The sequence below is a fragment of the Rhynchophorus ferrugineus genome, unplaced genomic scaffold, assembly GCF_030347505.1.
Source record: "Rhynchophorus ferrugineus isolate W39M unplaced genomic scaffold, kcgeb_rfMv2 rfM3, whole genome shotgun sequence".
NCBI lineage: Eukaryota > Metazoa > Arthropoda > Insecta > Coleoptera > Curculionidae > Rhynchophorus > Rhynchophorus ferrugineus.
In genome coordinates, this window is record NW_027472582.1 from 49,707,180 (window position 1) to 49,725,478 (window position 18,299).

Below are 18,299 nucleotides of genomic sequence, written 5' to 3' on the forward strand. Positions count from 1 at the left end.
TTATGCGTGCTTCGATAGCCTTTATTTAATCTTGAGTATATGAATATCTATTTCAGTACAATTATTGCTTTCACTCAAATAGCTCTTAAGAGAGCTATAGAATTAGAAGATGCAGCACTAGAGCAGGAATTGTGTTTCATCAAAATAACGCCAGGCCACGCATCTACGATAGCAGCTCGCCAGACACTCCTGGAGCTTGCTTGGAAGTTTCTTAGTCCTCCACATCATATTCCAGGCCTAGCAGCAAGTGATTACCACCTGTTTTTACCTATAGCAAACTATTTTGCTGGTGAAGAATTGATCTCAAAAGAGGCTTTTAAATATAGACGGTCCCTTTTTAACAGTAGTGAGTAGAAATGTGACAGAGGCGTAATGGAATTAATTATATTCAAAATGGCAACAAGAGTATATTTAACTTAAAGAGCAATTCTGTTCAATTCAGAGCAATTGATTTTTTTACTACACCTATTATTTGTTTATATTTCCAAATCTGTTTATCTTTATATTCAAGTTTGACAATTTAGTTTCAATATTTAACAGTTTCGGTATTTCTGAAACAACTCGTTATTTTGTTTCTTATTAGCCTAACACATAAAATACTTAGCCGAACAATAACAAAAGCAATTTTTTTCGGATTAAATTTACGCAACACCAACATTTTAAGGAAATTCTTTATCGTGTAAAATAAACTGTAATGTGTAATCAAACATTAAAATATAATCCTATAGCAAACGGTGAACAAACAGACCGAATGCTTATTGTCTTAAACAATAACTTTCTATAAAAATCCAAACAAAATGTTTCATATCAATTCGCAGATCATTAACTATTTGTGCGGTGGATCCTATACAAAAGAAAACCTTGATTTTGAATAACTTTATTATACCGGCTTAATTAAAAAATCCAATTAGGCCAGATATTCCTGCTACTATTACAATTTTAATTCTGAATGAAAATGTCACCACTCTATTATCCACAGCAAATGACCATTCTTCTTAAATGCAACATATATTTGATCTATTAATAGCAAATGTGGTAGTTTACCGATGTCAAAATATTAATACAATTTTATTATCTTTAATATATTTAATGAAATAAGCATACATCATAAATTGATAGTTCTTCTCCTATTTAACTATATTAATAATCGATATATATCTATATAACAAGCAGTTGGGGTATGTTAAATAAATAATAAATAAATGAGTCCATCAGGATTTTATCTTCGAATTAATGATACCTTTTAATTTACTTGCTTCTGGTAACATTTTTTGACAATTTTGTGAGTTACCCTATACTACTAAATTATAAAATAAAGAAAAATTAAGGTCAATTAAAATCAATAAACAATATTAATCTAAGGAATAGGATTATTTACTTTTTAAATAATTCAAGTATTCAGGCGACCATAAAATTAGTTATTTGATGAACATATGAGTAAGTAATTAACAAGAAAATTTATATTGACAGTATTTTATCATCGAAGAAATAAATGTTTACTTCAGTTTTCCTTTTCGCTTGTCAATGTTATATTAAATATGTAAATATTACCCATTCTTCCTTTTTCAAATCGAAACTCAGTTCGTACACTCCAGGAAGAAGCTGTATTAAAGTTTATTAAAAATTTTATTTAACTAATTTCGACTAAGATTCCTAATTAGGATTTAACTGGCCTTTCTCCTGCTATTAAAATTTTAAAAGAAACGAAGATAGTTATGAAACAAGAGCGAAAAGAAAATAAACTGTACGAAAACCTGTATACAAACAAGTAACAAGTAGCGGGCAAAATATTGCTTGTAGCAATACAGTATATGGTCAGCAACAGCAACGCATGGAAGAACAAATACGTCGTGATGTCAGATACTGCCGAGCTTTAGAAGGGTAGAGAATTTTAGAAAAGTAAACACATGATGTACTAGAGATTAGGGTCGTTCTAAGTTTTCTGTGTTCACTGTGGTACTTTATGCAGAAAAACGTGTTAGTAATCATATAAATCGTAATTGTATTAATTACTGTTGGCTATATGGAAGAATCAAACTAATTCCACTTTTATTTCACCATGATTTATCAAACATAACATAACTGAGCGAAATAAAGAACATGAATGCAACTTTTGCGATATAATGTCTTAATGCATGATGATGGAACGTACATAATAACAGAACATGTAGTAAGAACGTTATTGCAAACTTATTATATAATGAACATGACAGTGATCTAACACACACTCTTGAAGAGCACCATTATTTGTTTTATAACCATTATTTAAATATTAAAATAAACTGTTGTTTAATGAAAGTGCTAGAACATATTATTCAAATATGTAACATTCTGATTTTGTTCGCTCGGTTGGAAATATTTGATGCATGAAACATCTGAAACTTCTTCCTATTAAAGCATGTGAGAATTAATAATTAATTAATTAATTCAACGAAACACTAATTCGTTACCCACAGTATATATATATATATATATATATATATATATAAACATGCAAACATAAAACTGTGATAAAAAGGTGAATGAAATTCCAAAATAGGTAAAATGTAACGGATAAAAATTACTTATTTAGTTATTTTAACATCAAAATTATCTCCATTTACGTCATAATTGGTTATTGTAATAATAAGTATAATCATAAGATCTTTAACTAAATATTGAAATATACCTGAAAATCATACCAGCTGCAAAAGCTCCCTCGGATAAAAGCATAGGCTCAAAGGTATCCCATTCTTCTCTTGGATACCACGTATGTTTTCCCAAATGGTCATCTCTCTAAAATATAAAATATCATTATAAATATAATTTTATCATATCATATATTTTTGTAACAAATAAAGTTGCGTACTTATTATGATTTAATAGAGATTAAAACATAATAAACTTGATATCTTACCCAACATATATACCACGAGGTCAGCCTCAGTACTAGCCAGAAAACGTACATCATATTGGTAATAAAGTCCACAATATTCCATAAATCTGATATATACTCCATGAGACCATCAGCCCATAAAGACCTAATTTCTGCCCATATTAAACCTAAAATATGATATTTAAAGTTTTAAAATGCACTTTAACAACATCGTATGTCTGTGTAGGTATTTTAGCTTAATATCTAGTACATGAATGTTGCCTGTTAATTTGTTTATATGAATATATTAAACAGTAGATAGTTTGAAGTACGTTATTCTGAAATAGTTAGATACCTAGAAATACCTAATCTCTTTCCTCTTTGGTGTACATTAACAAGATGAGTTCACACCACATGTGCATTTAAGAGATAGAATAGATTGTAATAAATATTAAAATCAAGATATAATTTCTATTTTCCAATACATTCCCTATTCTTTGTTTTATTGTGATCAATATCACTGCCCAAAAAAACAAATTTCATTTGCTCTAGTTTCTTTTTGCTGTTTCTATCAAATAATGAAGGAAGACCCTGGCATAATTTTGCAGAAGAATATATTGCTGTAATCTTCACCATAGAACCTCCACTTTCTCTTGCAATAAATGAAGAACTTGAACGAATGAATTGACTCCGAAGACGTTTGATTATGTCTTGTTTCAAAATGATGGTCACGGGATATTGATTTCGATCAAGGTCAAGTATCTGAGTTCTTCTGCTATAATGTACCTTCCATATTCCAATTAAAACTCATACATTTGGGGTAAAGTGGACGCTAGTAAACAGCCTGAATATAGTCGAGTTTTTTTCGTAGTTTTTTATAAGCGTAGAAAAAATAGCAGTCATATATAGATGGCCTTCATACCAAATTACCCCTTTACTAAAATATCAAAGGGTCGATATATTCTGTACGAATAATGACCAAAACAGAGTGAAGTTCACCCTTACAGCATTAATAGCACCATTTATAATCTTTAAACAGTTAAATTTATTCAGCTAGATTTATTTTGATAGTTAACCCATAGAGAGCTTATGTATCAATATTCAAAAAGATTTCGTATATAATTGAATATGTAAAAGTATTAAATATAAAACCTCACTTCTTGTCAATCTCTAAAACTAGAGCTAATCGGTCATTTTTGAATTCAGAAGATAAAATTGAATTATTTTTTCCGAAAAGTTCCGATCTTCACTCTTCAATAAAAAATATCTTCTTCACAATTTAAAATTAATAACATAAGATAATAAAATGTAAAATAAATTGTCGAGTGGTAAATAAATAGAGAGCAATTTAATAAAACCACTAGATTTCTCATTAAGAAGTGCGAGTAATATGTTCTTATATTTTTGTTAAGTTTTGGATTTCATAAAAATGTGTCCAAAGGGGAAACTGCACTCAGTAATAATAGAACAATACACATTCGAATAGAAGTTCGAAAAAGTATTAAGAGAATTTTGGATGTCATCCTCATCAATATAGTTTAAACTTGGATGTAATACCATGATTCTGAATCAAAAAAAGGCTCTATTGAAAGATAAACCTGGCGCTTTGGCTTCACTAAAAGGAATTTGGTATTTCATACTTGGAAAACAATAAACTCAAATTATTATTATAATGTTTTAAACTTGATGGATTTAAATATAATATCTCTAATGAAAATAAAGCTGACTGAATCAAGTCTTTAACTCAACTAGTGTAATAAAATGTATTAACAATGAAGCTTCAAATCAAATAACAAAAGGTATTAAACAACATATTAACTTTCATAGCGACTTGTCAATTTTTACCTGATTTCTTTCTATACTTTTCTAATACTCATATAGCCTATAAAGTTATAAAAATTCTTCGTAACATATCAAATTAACACGAAACTTACTTACTACATACAGTATAACCCCACACTCAGCAAGCCCAAAAAGGGCACCTCGCTCTTTTCGTTGCCACTCATCAACCATATCTTGCACATATTTAGATCCAAGGTACTCTAGAACAACTATTTCAACTCTTTGAGATGCTGCTCCCAGAAGAGCTGCAAAAAATGTCATTAATTCCTAAAGAAACCATTTTTAAAAATTCTAATAACTCAGAAAGAATCCATAGGAAGCTGAATGTACGATAAACTTGACGAAAGGTTTTTTCATAAACTGTCCCATGGTCGAATTCGGCGCTACCAAATAAGCACCACAATAAAGAGGAAACATGGCGCCCAATTTAGCAACTTGTATGGACTGGCCAACAACGTTTTTTCGTCTGAAGCCTGGTAATCCTTCGTACCAGATTGAAGCAAGAAGTTGCTGAACATTTGCATGAGCAACAAACTAAAACCGTTGTATTAATTTAATCACATCTACAGTTATGGGTGCTTTTATGTTACTGTACCTTTTTCTGTTTATATTTTATAGCAAGTTTCAATCGTTCCAATGTTTGTCTTTCTCCTATCGACCAAATCTCACCATCGGTATCATAATTCAGTATTATTTCCAGTTCTTGGGAAGTTCGAACATAATCCAATAAGGAACAAGCAAAATTTTGTACTTGGCTTCTCATTTCCTAAAATAGAACCAGCTATCAATACCCAGAATTACCAAATGTCAGACTACGTCATGAAATTCACTCGTTCTAGCCTGTTGAGTCACAAGCGAATGGGCATTGTCATGAAAACTTCCCATCTGTTCCCTAATTTATACCTCCGGAACCATTATCGGGATGTTCTTTCACTAATACGCTCTTTACCATATGTCTCTATTAATATTAATGCGCTTCAGCGGTAATTGTTTGCAAATTTAAAAAAAATATGGAAATTACTTTAACTCTCTTAGATGTATATCACGTTGCGTCTAATTCACAAATTTGAGAATATGAAAATATAGACAGATTTTTTGTTTTGGCATATCAATTCCTATTCGCCATTTTGAGCCTCCGTTTTGTGCTAGCGCCATATTTTGTAAAACGGCGGATTTGATGTTACTGTAATCATGTCAGGTCTCTTCTTCTTTACCATATGGACCGGACTCGACCAGCTGGATGATGATTGTCTAATTATTCATTCATTCTCAAGTTTTTTTTATTTCTCCTCTCAAACAATTTAATTTGTGGGGTGCTAGTCTTCTGGTTCTTGCGTGTCTTGGTGGCCCTCTTGTCTCGATGTCAAGCATTGTATCTGTATTACACATATTTTAATGGTCGGATGGCGTTTGGAAATTTGGCGATGATTTTACTGAACGCATCCTCCCTTTCCATTATTCATCCATTATGATGTTTTTCTAGTTGTTCTATTGCACTTAGTGAAAGTCTTGAAGGGTATATTAGTTTTTGGTACATCCACCTGTATCATAATAGAATAAGAAGTCTGCTCTCAATATAGGATCAATGACATCAGTTTTTATGAAAACCCAGCTAAATGTTCTTCCAAGACTAAATTCTAATGGTAGTTTAATTGTGCCTTAAATTGCGATCTTCTAGACGTTAACAGAAAAAGGGTTTAAAAAATATAAAAGGTAAAAGGTATTGGGGCCCCTGTACTTTTTTCTTGGTACAATGCTGAATTCCGCTATTTTATCGACTAAAAACTTTATATTTTGATTTCTGTCGATAATGTTTAGTCGAAACGGTGTCTTGGAAATCCTTACGCCGCTTAACTACTGAGGTCCCCTTGACTTCTCCGAATACCTACAGGTCTGAACACATTTCCTGACTTTTTGCTGATGTTGATGTTTGATGATACAACATGCTAACGTCTCAAGCTTCATCCCTCGTTACAATCACTGCTCTCGTTTTTTGTGGCAGTTATCCCAACCAGAGGATTTTCAGGAAGTTTTCTGATATATTCCCTGCATTTAAAATTTGTAGTTTGTGTAACAATTGTGAGGATGTTTGGTCACCTAACGGGCCCCCCATTAGGTGACCTATCAACTTGCGATCTTGTTAATTTGCGATACCGCAAACCATATTATCAATCTATGTTTTAATGTGTCGTATTTATCAGTGCCTGGTGGTTTTCGCATTATATTTATTACCTCACTTAAGACATCGTGATTTGCGATAGTATAGTCAAATTTGGTTGCGTCTTTTGTAATCCCTGCCACCCTGAACTAAGCCTCTATTCTGTAGAACAACGTTTCCGGTTCTGTTTTTCAAAACTCTGGCGGCTTAAAGCTTATCCGGCTAATGTGGCTGGCTTCGGATGTAATGGTACTATCCTCCATTTTTGTTTCGAATTTATCATATCGGAGTCACCACTTATGAACGTCTTTGGGTAAATGATTGAACGAAACTATGTTTCCTACTAATGAAACTATTATACAACTAATTAACTAATGAAAATGTATGAATGTTTAATTATTGATTGAATGTATGTTGCATGAACTATCATATGCTATATTTTCCGCGTGTCCTTGATGGTTCAGTTGATTGTGTCTGTGGCCAATTCGCGATAAGAAGAGGAGACCTGACATCACCACATTATAAATATAAATATAAATGTTATAGAGGTGATGATTTCCATACAATTGACTAAACTGCAATCGCTACTGGTGTCTTTATATATAACATTTATTATACAGAAAAGAACACCAGAAACTGAAGATATATGTGCTAGTGTAACAATTAAAACAATAGATTTAGCTGCTGCAAGTGGTATCATTCGTACTTATTTTGGCTCATTCTCAAGCATAGCTCCTTTATGACTATCACTTTTTCTAATGGATTCCACATGCTATGGTTAAAGAGGTCATCGATTTATGTGAATACTAAAAAATGTATTGGCTCTCACCTTATCTCATGTCAAGAAACACGTACTTTTCAAACAAAGAACTCAAATACAAAATTACCACTAAGATGGAAAACGTAGTGATTGGCGATAGACAATACGCATAATATTTTTTTGGTAATAATGCAACAGTTTACGGTTGCTTTAAATATTATATACCTACACTGTAATCATTTCGAAATTCGGTTTCCATTTGGCTTAGTCGTCTTAAATCCCAAGACAGTTCAAAAGCTGTTAACAAGGGATCGCTAGACGACAAAGAAATAAGCGATGGCGATGAGAGAGCTCGGTAAGCATTTATTCTTGATTGGGAATGTCGTAGAGAGTCTGATTTTGTTGAAAAGACACAATCATCACATCCACACCTAAAATTAATTAGACAATTTAATTAGAAATTTAATCAAATAAATAATTATATAGATAAGTACAAATTAAAATAATGGTATTTCAGTTCAATACACTTCGCGCTAAATATATTATAAACATTAAAAATTAAATAATCGTTTAAATAATGGCTTTCACAACACTAAATTTAGCATATTTTAATCTGAAATCTAAAAAAATCCGTGGCCGGTTTGGTTAGCGCAGTGGTAAAGGCGAGAGGACGGTCCACCTACTGTTGCGATAGTCGCGGGTTCGAATCCTGCAGGGGCATGGTCATAAATGTATGTTTGTGTTTGTTAAACATTTGTGATTGTTCTAGGCAAGAGTGCAAAATCCGAAAAGGAAAATGATCCCAGTCACGCCAGTAACTAGGCGGGGTAAGACCGGATGTCTTCTGGGATAATTTCTAAGTTGGTCACTCGTCAGTCGGTAGGCTTAATGTTGAGGACGGCGGTTCGGCAAAAAATACTTATTTTATTTTTATTATATAAAAATATTGATTGTATTTCAAACCCTAAAAAATATACTTCTAAAACATTTTCTCTTTTTTAAAACGCACTCCTTTGAAAATGCAAGATATAATCATGCCCTTAAATAATTCATAAAGAATGTCATAAATTATGAAAAAGTACATTCCAATAACTCCACTGGTCCAAGACCCACGTAAGAAAATGTATATAACAATGGTAAAGGAAAGTAGAAAATGACTAAATTGGATGGTTATGTTATGTAAAACTTCATTCATCTGTTTAAGATAGAAATTCAAGAAAACCAATTAAAGAAAACTATTTAGGAAAGCAAGTAACAAATAGTTTATCCAAAGTTATTTGGTACATACGTCAACATCTTTAATGTATTCCCTGCCGCAGTTTGTAAATTCCTTTTAGAATCAGACAATATTTTTCTTTTCATTTTATTCTAGTTAAAAAGAGACACAATGCTGTCTGATAAGTACGAATGTGTAACCGAATTAGCCTGCCAAAGTCATCCGGTTGTCAAACATATGCAAAATTCTTCAAAACAATAGTGATAAGAGGTTATAAACCGGCAAACGTTGTTTTAATGCTTTGCTTGTTTTGATAAATTTCAAATCGCTGCTTATTATTACTCTGATTGAAACAGATTACATCTGATTGAAGCCAGACAAAACAGATTACATCTTTAATCAGTTACTTACTTAAGTGGGCCAGTGAAATTCGTTAGAGAGGTAAACATTTTTACTGTTAAATAATAATTTGCTGTTATTTTTATTGAAAATAATTTTAGCATGTTACAGCTGCACTGAAAAAATGAAAAATATAATCAAGCTCAACTTGATGTTGTCTCGATTAGATATAAAATATATGAACTGTATAAAAACAGTAGTAGGGTAGGTAGTTTTTCAATACAAACATAATTTAATACCATTATTTCAAAGAAAACTGTTCCGTACAACTGAACATGTCTGAAAAGTATCGAAGAGGTCTAATGGAACTTCCGAATATTGCTTTTAAAAGAATACAATTTTTAAAAACATATAATAAAATGAAGGAAGACTTATTATTTCAATTTATGTATTTAGATGAGACATGGATATTTCAGAATGGGACCGATATGGCAAGATAATAAAAATAGTGTTATGACAACAAAACATTTACTAGTGATTCATTGCAGATATATTGTACTTCATGCTGGAAACGGGAATGGTTAATAACACCTTCGGTTTGGATGAACTCGATCAGATACACAGAAGAAATTGACAAATGATGGTATTGTAAATAAATACTAGATATATTGGAAAATAACATCTTAGTTGTTCGCTTAAATTAAACTTTTTGAAAATGATATGATTCAATGCTGCTAATTTCTAAGACCGGGTGATGAGAGTGTAAAACATGTATGCGCTCAAATATGTGTGTAATTGTTCAGAATATATATAAGCATTTGGTTAAAATTACTCAGGAGACAAATAATAATATAGTAACTGTTTTGCAGATATGTCAAATGCATTAAGAAGAATGCAGGGATTAAATTTATTTTTACCAAGAAAGATGTATACAGGTATTAATAGAACAAGCGAAGGAGAAATACAGTGATATCAAAATGTCTTTACAAGGAAACACTGTACCGAAGGACACAAGAACTAAGCGTAAAAGGTAAAGATGCTCTCTAATGAAAGTAAAATATATTACTTGGATATAGAATTGTTAATGAGGTGGATTAGGCCTCCAGGGAATACAACTACGAACGCGCCTAGAACTCTAATAGGTGGTATGGAAAAGAGTTCAATGTAAATATAATCAAACACAACCCTAACCTATAAACTATTATAACTGTGTACTTAATTGTAGTTTTAAGTCTTTCGATATTATATTCATTAGATTTACTATAATGTTAAAATAAAATATATTTGATAACCGTATTTTTATTTAATTATTTCATTTATATTAGAATTTTGTCAAAGTCAAACTGAACTAAAACTCAGAGTTGATACAGTAACATTGCGACGTTTTCACATCACAAATTTAGATAAGGTATGTACAAAATAACATTGAATAGACCTGCATCATTATGTTATGAAATAAAGCAAAAAAGGATAGAGATACACTCCACGGTATAAAAAGATTATATAAAAAAAGGTATTTCTTCCTGAAACGGTAGGCCATTCATTCAATAAAGATATAGTCTCCATACATTGCAGTATTCCCTTTTAATCCCATAACTTACTGGTATTATCAGCTGCACATAATAAATACTACACTAGTAAATAAGTTGTAATAATTACCGAACATCATGAGGCATCGGCAAGGTTGCTCCGCGGTCTAAGAGGAGCTTAATTATTTCGTAATTATTTTTATGGGAAGCCAAAATCAATGGTGTAATATCAGTTGTAAAGGATGCTCCTGATTTATCCACTTTCTCCCAGCTCTGCAAACAAAATTAATAAATTTAGATAAGATTCTAATAATTATACAAGATTCAAGCTATAATTATCGAGAATTAAAATATCCAATTAATGATTCAATTCAAATTCAAAGGTTTTTAATAAAACAATGTATCGATGTCAGTTTGGTTTGTAAAATTTAGGTACATATTTTTTTAAAGAATGCCAAAAGAACTTTTGAATATTAACTTATTAGAATTTCTAAAATGGTATGAGAGTGTATGAATATGAGGAAAGTTTACAGAATTCACCCCATCATTTACTACTATTTAAAGATACTACTATTTAAATACATAATTTAATCCAGATAACAATTAAAATGGTACTGTTATACTGTTAAATAATGCAAATATTGTTGCAATGAACGAAATGATGAGAGAGAATTATACCCAAAATAAAGTGTAATTTAAAGATTACATTAGCGAGCATCCATGAGATCAATATTGCATGAATATTTTCTTCATTTTTTAATGACCTTTATTAATATGACGTATTTCTATTAGAAAAATATAAAAGATCTACTGCTAATAATGTGTGGAAAATATTTTGGTTTAAAAAGGAATAAAGGAAATATCATATAGGAAGGAATGAATAATGTTGCTCCATAAAGCATATCATTACATACAACATCCACTCATCAGTAACCAGCTGAAAAGAGTTATAAAATTATATTGATATTAGATTCGTAGAGCCGAATTGCTTTGAATTTCAAAATAATAGATATTGCAAACGGCAATTATTTAAAATAACTAAGTATTTTAAGTATTAAAATAAAAATTCTAAAAATTTTATATTCTCAAAAATTTCAAATTGTAAATTGACTCTGATATCTATATATGTAAATCCAGCTTTAACATAAACTTTATTCATATCATATCATTTCTAATCATAAAAATTCTAAATACAGATACATTACTAAATTAATTACTCAAAATAATAAAACACAAATGAATTATTTATTTTTTCTCTCCAACATGGCGCCCTTCTGACGTATAAAATGCATTTTGCCAACGTTTATTTCCAGACTTCAAAACAGTTGGCAACACAATCTAATCCAGGGATATAGAGTGGTTGAGAAATTATATGGGTTAAAAAAGGCTCATTAAATAGCATAAGCAGCATTGTATTAGTGATAAAACCCAAAAGCTATAAGCTATAATCTCGGGCTTACTGAAATTAATAGCTTCACAGTCACAAAACATAACATTTAACAATTTGCTCCAACCACATTAATAATGAACAATATGATTTTTACGTCTAATTATTTTCTTAGTACAGTATTTTACTATTATATTGTACAGAGAGACTACTGTTATTGTTAAATGTTAATATTAAATTCAATTATGTTTAACATCAAATGATCAAATACCAAAAATGCCCTATCAGACTTACGTATGCTTCGCCTTCTTTGTGGCTCTGTTCCTCCCAATTAAGCAACACCTCTACTCCCTCAACATATTCCTCTTTAATGGCATGCAAAAGCGCATCCTAAAAATCAATAGTATTACAAACCCATTACATTTGTCACTGTTATACACTTAATTTACTTTAACTTCAATTCCTTCTTGTAGAAGCAACTTAATTAACTCAATATTTTCATTTTCTATAGCTGAAATTAGAGCTGATCTGGTCAAAGGATCTACACAGTTTATATCAAATTCACTGGGTTTGGACTTATACTGTTCTATTATCCTGAAAACATAAAAAAATGTAATGAAGAAAGCATAAGCGTATTTCAGCGCTTCTGATGTAAATTCCTGGTAATTTAATATAAAATATAAATATAATATTAATAATAATAAATTAGTGGTGTAGAATGTAAATATATTGATAGTGGTTAAGGCGATAGTCGCGGGTTCGAATCCTGCTGGGGCATAACATGTGCTTTATGTTTGTGATTGTAATTTTAAATGTCTTAAAACTTATAGGCAACGATAGAGAATCCGACAAGGAATTACCACCCCACTCACGCCAGTAACCTGGCTGGGCAAGACCGGATATCTTGTGGGATGGTTTCTAAGTTGGTCACTGGCCAGTCGGTAGACTCCAGGACAAACGGAGTCCAGACAAACCCTCGTTGGTAAAATGGAGACTTTAAAATAAATTACAAAAATATGTTCAAAGATTTATAAGAAATCTCTCAAATAGAATCTTAAAAGAAAACTTGGACATTTTAAAATCTTAGACAAAAAGACATTCTGATCTTATTACACACTATGTAGGTACATGATGCAACAATTCACCATTACAATGTAAAATAGTAGATGTATGGAAAGCAACAACTGGAATATTGTTAGTCTAAATTATAGAAGTCGATTCCCGGTTACATTTTTAAATCCTAAGATTTCAGACAGGCATAACAAAATAATTAAATGTTCATAAAATAATCGAATGGAAAAAACGAAGTGAAACTTTAACAAAATACAACATAAATAACTATAAAATAACTTCGGTATACAACACTTCAAATTTCCAAAAAGGTCAACTCACTTAGACTTCACTTCTTGTGGTCACATTGTGTGTATTTTCAGAAAAAAAAGTTAAATAAAATTGTAACTTAAACTTTTGTTAAAATAAACCAAGTACTTATGTTTATAACACCTAAATTAACACTTATTTTAACGGCAATCAATTTTAATAATAACAACGCAACAAACAACATTATAATTAATTATTTTATTAATATCAATGCAACACGCAACACAAGATTAATTTGCTTGTTTAGAAACAAGAAAATTAATATCTTAAAAATAGAAATTGAAACAAATATATCTATGAGTATCATTATTTTTAGCAATATCAATTTCAATCATAATTAAAAAAGTATCACATTTCTGTCAATGTGCTATCATAAACAATATATGTTCAATTCCTGTCATTCAACATGTTCTCTGTCTATAATATCCTCGTTTCAATGTTCCCCCATCATCATATATTTAGTATAACAATAATAAAAAATATTTACAAGTTTTCTATAAGTTTAATTCAATCATTATTATATTTTCATTTTCATAAACCCCGTATATATGTCGTGTTATTATCATCACGTATTGAAATCATAATGACCTTGAATGAAAAGCATAAACTGAAAATAGATTGTTTAGGAATATTATTCAATGGAAAGAAATGTAATTAATGAACTGCTTGCTGCAAATTTTCAATCGGCGAAATCTTATATTATATCATAAACTATTGGCAACTAGCCCCACGTGCAGTGTGTATAAATGTGTTTACACAGGAAATCGAAAATGTACCAGGAATCTGGAAAGCGATATTAAATTTTCGACAAAATACATGTTTGACAAAATTTAAGGTTTTTGAATATTATAATTGTTTTAAACTAAAAAATGTAATGGACAATGAATTAAAAAGGGACAATTAAAGGAAAGAAAGTAAAAATAGGCATAGATTGGCATATCCCCTAACTGCATGGTACCAACCCCACGCGTACTCTCTAGAGCTAGTGCTCTATTCTCCTCCTTCGTCTTAGCTATAACTTCCTACTGTTGCAGAACATCTCTTCAATGATCGTTATTTGTATGAAGAGCCATGTAACGCGCACACGTAATTTACACAGACGGCTATTTACTGTTGTTCACTATTGTTTGGTGCCTCGGTGTCAAATTAGCGGATTCATCCCAATACAATTTATTTTTTCTGATTTCTGCACTTGTATAGTTTTACGCAATATATCATGTACTTAAATATTAATCCATCTAGACCCGTAGAATCATCAACGAGGCAGCATTCCGTGATTTTCTAATGTGATTCTTCAAAATCGTGCTTGACACATATATCTCGTTAGTTTCGTTGACCAATAAAGGCAAATTAATATAATATTCTAAGTTAATGTCCACTCCCATTATTTATTTTCTTCTGTGATCTTTGTTGGCACTTTTACGATAACGTCGAGGTAACAATGTAGTATATTTATGTTTGTTGTGTACATTCAAAACTCATTGTTATTGTTGTTGATTCAAATTACTTAATATTTGTATTTATTTGTTATAAAGAATTATTATAAATGGTCTATATGAAGTTAAAAATTCCATTAGAAAGTCAAGATTAAATATAGACAATGAAAAGAAACTTAGGTGTTATAAATTTACATACTCCCTGATTGCATCATATCCACACGTACTGTCATTGTTACTGAAAGCTCTTATCGCACAAATACTATTTCGAAAAATATTAAATGTACACAAAGTAGTTTTGAAAGTAAACCTGAGTGAAATAGCTATTGTCTTACGTCAGGACATATCAGGTACACATCTTCAAATCATGTTTGATGTATGACATGTGATATGACAATAGTGATATTTAAAAAAAATTTTGCTGACAAATGTTTTACTTCACCCGTTATAGTTACTAAATAACAATATTATATCATTATTATATTATATTACAATGTTTCAATTATAAAGTACTCTAAGAATAATTTAAAAAGTGTATTACTATGGAAAATACTTAATTTGTGGAATTTATCTATATATACTGACACTGGCGCAGGACGCTAAATGTATTGGCATGCATCTGGACCTACCTTGCCTACTTGTAGAAGCAACATACTTGCTAAAAGAATACAAGCAGGACAAACACGGCTAAAAAAAAAGTAAACTCATAAGTAGTCTAATTCAGTGCTCTTTTAAGTACTTCGAAAAAATGTCAGTGCATGCTAATATACAACCGATAAATAGACCGAAAAATGTGTGTAATGGCAGTGAAGCGCGTAGATTTCAAGATGTACTACCACCCGATCTGACTAATGAACAGCTGAACTTTCGAATAAGATGTATAATAAAATATTTTACGCAGGAGATCAGAGATCCTACAGAACGCACTGTTTTTTTACATGACAATAATTGTATTGGTAAATAAATTAATTTTAAAGGATCTACAACAGATGGTGTTACTGTATATTAAGTCGTTCATGTTGAAGCCTCACTGGCAGGCTGCACTTTTCAGTATGTGTTATTTCGTCGAAGTGTGAACAAAACATATTTTCAGTGCGTTGAAAATGTCTGAATTTGTACCATGTAAATTGAATTTTCGGGAAGTTTTACTTCAATTTGAAGGAACAATGCGGCTGAAGGTCATCGAATACTGTACGAAGCTTATGGTAACAATGCTCAATTGATTTCAACATGTGAATAGTGGTTTCGACGTTTTAAACTGGTGATATAAACACCGAAAACAAGTGTTTTGGGCAGTCAAAGCGATTTTAAAATGAGAACATGAAGGCATTGGATGTACAGTTGAAGAGTTTAATCCGAGCACCGCATAAAAAAGGCCGAAATACGAACAAAGCCATAACAATGTTATTCTTCGGCATGACAAAGCTCGGCTTTAAATACTTTAAATAAAATACATTGAACGGATTTTTTATAAAATTGCTTCAAATTTTAAAAAATCCTTAAAAGTAAGTGATAGGCCAATATCTGTATACAATAATATGTACATAATAATTATCATAACATTATAGTATTGCCTACTAAGAGATTGTTGAACCAGTAAGGATAATTTTTAATAATGCTTTACTGAAAATAAAACAATGGACGAATGCTTTGATTGAGATAAAATTTATTTTCTAATTACAGAATATACTCTAATCCTTCATCTTTAATATGAACATAGTCAAAATTTGATTAAATTAAATTTAAGTTGAAAAACACAGCAAACTCAATTAAAAATATTTCGTCATGGTTTCATCATTATGGAATAACTTGGAACGACAACCAAAATCTTGCATCATCAAGAACTTAAGGAAGGGCACAAACCTAGGTCCTCAGCTTTGAAGCGAGTTCATGATGAAAACTTTTGAAAGAAATTCAAAATACAAATAAAGATGCTTAACATTCTAAATATATTGTAAGTACTATTCGGAAAACAGTACCGAGCAGTATTATACTTAACAATGTGCTAATGGAATTTTCAAATTGTATTACCTTTTTACAGTTGCGCAATCACCTCTCTCGGCATAGAGCAAAAAGGCTTTCTCGATTTCAGACAGGGGTCTCTCCACCGGATCCTTCTTCAGCGAACTGTGATCGAAGGATTCCTCGAAATTTTCCAAAAGGTTCTCCTGGGACTCAGAAGTCATTTCCGATATGTAGGACGCGTTTCGTCGACGAACTCATTAACATTGGAGACCGGTTAATAGGGACATCCGTAACTTAAAACCGACGACGGTGGAAAACCTCCAAGTTCTATCGATTGCAATTTTAATCTAATTAGAATGGGTTTAGGAGATACACACGCTTATAGGTCGATGGGATATTGTCTCATGGGGGGGAAATTGATTATTTTTATGGCAAATTTTCGTTTCCGCCCGATTTCGATCATTTTTTCGTTTGTCGTCAAACATCATGAACGTTGACAGCGGCCGAGATCTCACAGGAAACATTGTAAGTTTGTGATTGTGTTATTAATTATAAATAATCGATACACCATGGTATTTTATTACTGCCTTATCTATTTAATGGCTCAATATCAATTAATAGTTGAGTTATTAATAAACTAAAACAGCAAAAGTCAATAAATGAACATGAACAAGAATCGTCAGTTGTTATATAAATGAATGAATAGTATAGGCTCACACAGCATGTGGGAATTTAAACATTTTTTAAATATTTAGACTCCTACTGGTGTTTAGATAACATTGTGAAGTTATAAATTTTCTATAAATATGCACTAAACTAGTTTTATTTCTTACACAATAACTTACACACGTCAAATGACTTAATACGCTTTAGTGTTTCTATTATTTCTTAATAACCAAAGAGTTAAATTGTTTTAACATGTACCTCTGCAGTAACCAGCTATGTTTATATAGAGCTTATTGGGCTTTTCCCTACCCGCATCAGACGTATCTATATAAATAAAAATTATGAAAATATATCATACCAATGAATAGCCGAAAGGTATGTATAGGCAAAACTTCAAAACCACTGCACTAAATTGAACAGTTATCTTCTTGTTGTGATCCTTATCGTTAGGACAAGGCTTGTATAAAAAAAAATATTTTTTAAATATATTTATTACATTGTTACTAGTCGTTTCCAACTAAACCTGCAATTTGTCGTTACAATAACTTAAGTCTATATAATATATATCTAGGAGGACCTATCGGCCCTACCTTAGTATCTGGTGTTATAATGTTTACGTATTAACAATGCTGTTTTTCTAATAAAGGTAGCTCACTACACTACGCTATATAAGATCAAACTGTTTGATTTATTTGATCCCGTGTCTTATTCTGGTGTTATCCAAGAGTTTCCATGTCTCTTTGCGATTTTCGTGATTTCTTGAGCGA

At 31.1% G+C, this 18,299-nt stretch overlaps 2 protein-coding genes across 3 annotated transcripts in view; one reads left to right on the top strand and one right to left on the bottom strand.

Moving 5' to 3' along the window:
- The window catches only part of trp (transient receptor potential), a 31,390-nt gene extending 14,253 nt beyond the window's left edge, over positions 1-17,137 (bottom strand). The window contains exons 1-10 of one of the 2 annotated variants that reach the window (XM_076399234.1): positions 16,933-17,135; positions 12,535-12,679; positions 12,380-12,475; positions 10,829-10,971; positions 7,844-8,045; positions 5,292-5,462; positions 4,996-5,230; positions 4,789-4,941; positions 2,897-3,042; positions 2,669-2,775 (exon numbers count right to left, since the gene is read on the bottom strand). In XM_076399234.1, coding sequence (XP_076255349.1) covers positions 2,669-2,775; positions 2,897-3,042; positions 4,789-4,941; positions 4,996-5,230; positions 5,292-5,462; positions 7,844-8,045; positions 10,829-10,971; positions 12,380-12,475; positions 12,535-12,679; positions 16,933-17,087 — 1,553 coding nt within the window. In that variant the 5' untranslated portion in view covers positions 17,088-17,135. Of the gene's footprint in view, positions 1-2,668; positions 2,776-2,896; positions 3,043-4,788; positions 4,942-4,995; positions 5,231-5,291; positions 5,463-7,843; positions 8,046-10,828; positions 10,972-12,379; positions 12,476-12,534; positions 12,680-16,932 lie in introns of both variants that reach the window. The other variant, XM_076399235.1, reaches the window with a different exon arrangement.
- The window catches only part of trpl (transient receptor potential-like), a 57,147-nt gene that overhangs the window by 11,086 nt on the left and 27,762 nt on the right, over positions 1-18,299 (top strand). The window lies entirely within an intron of this gene.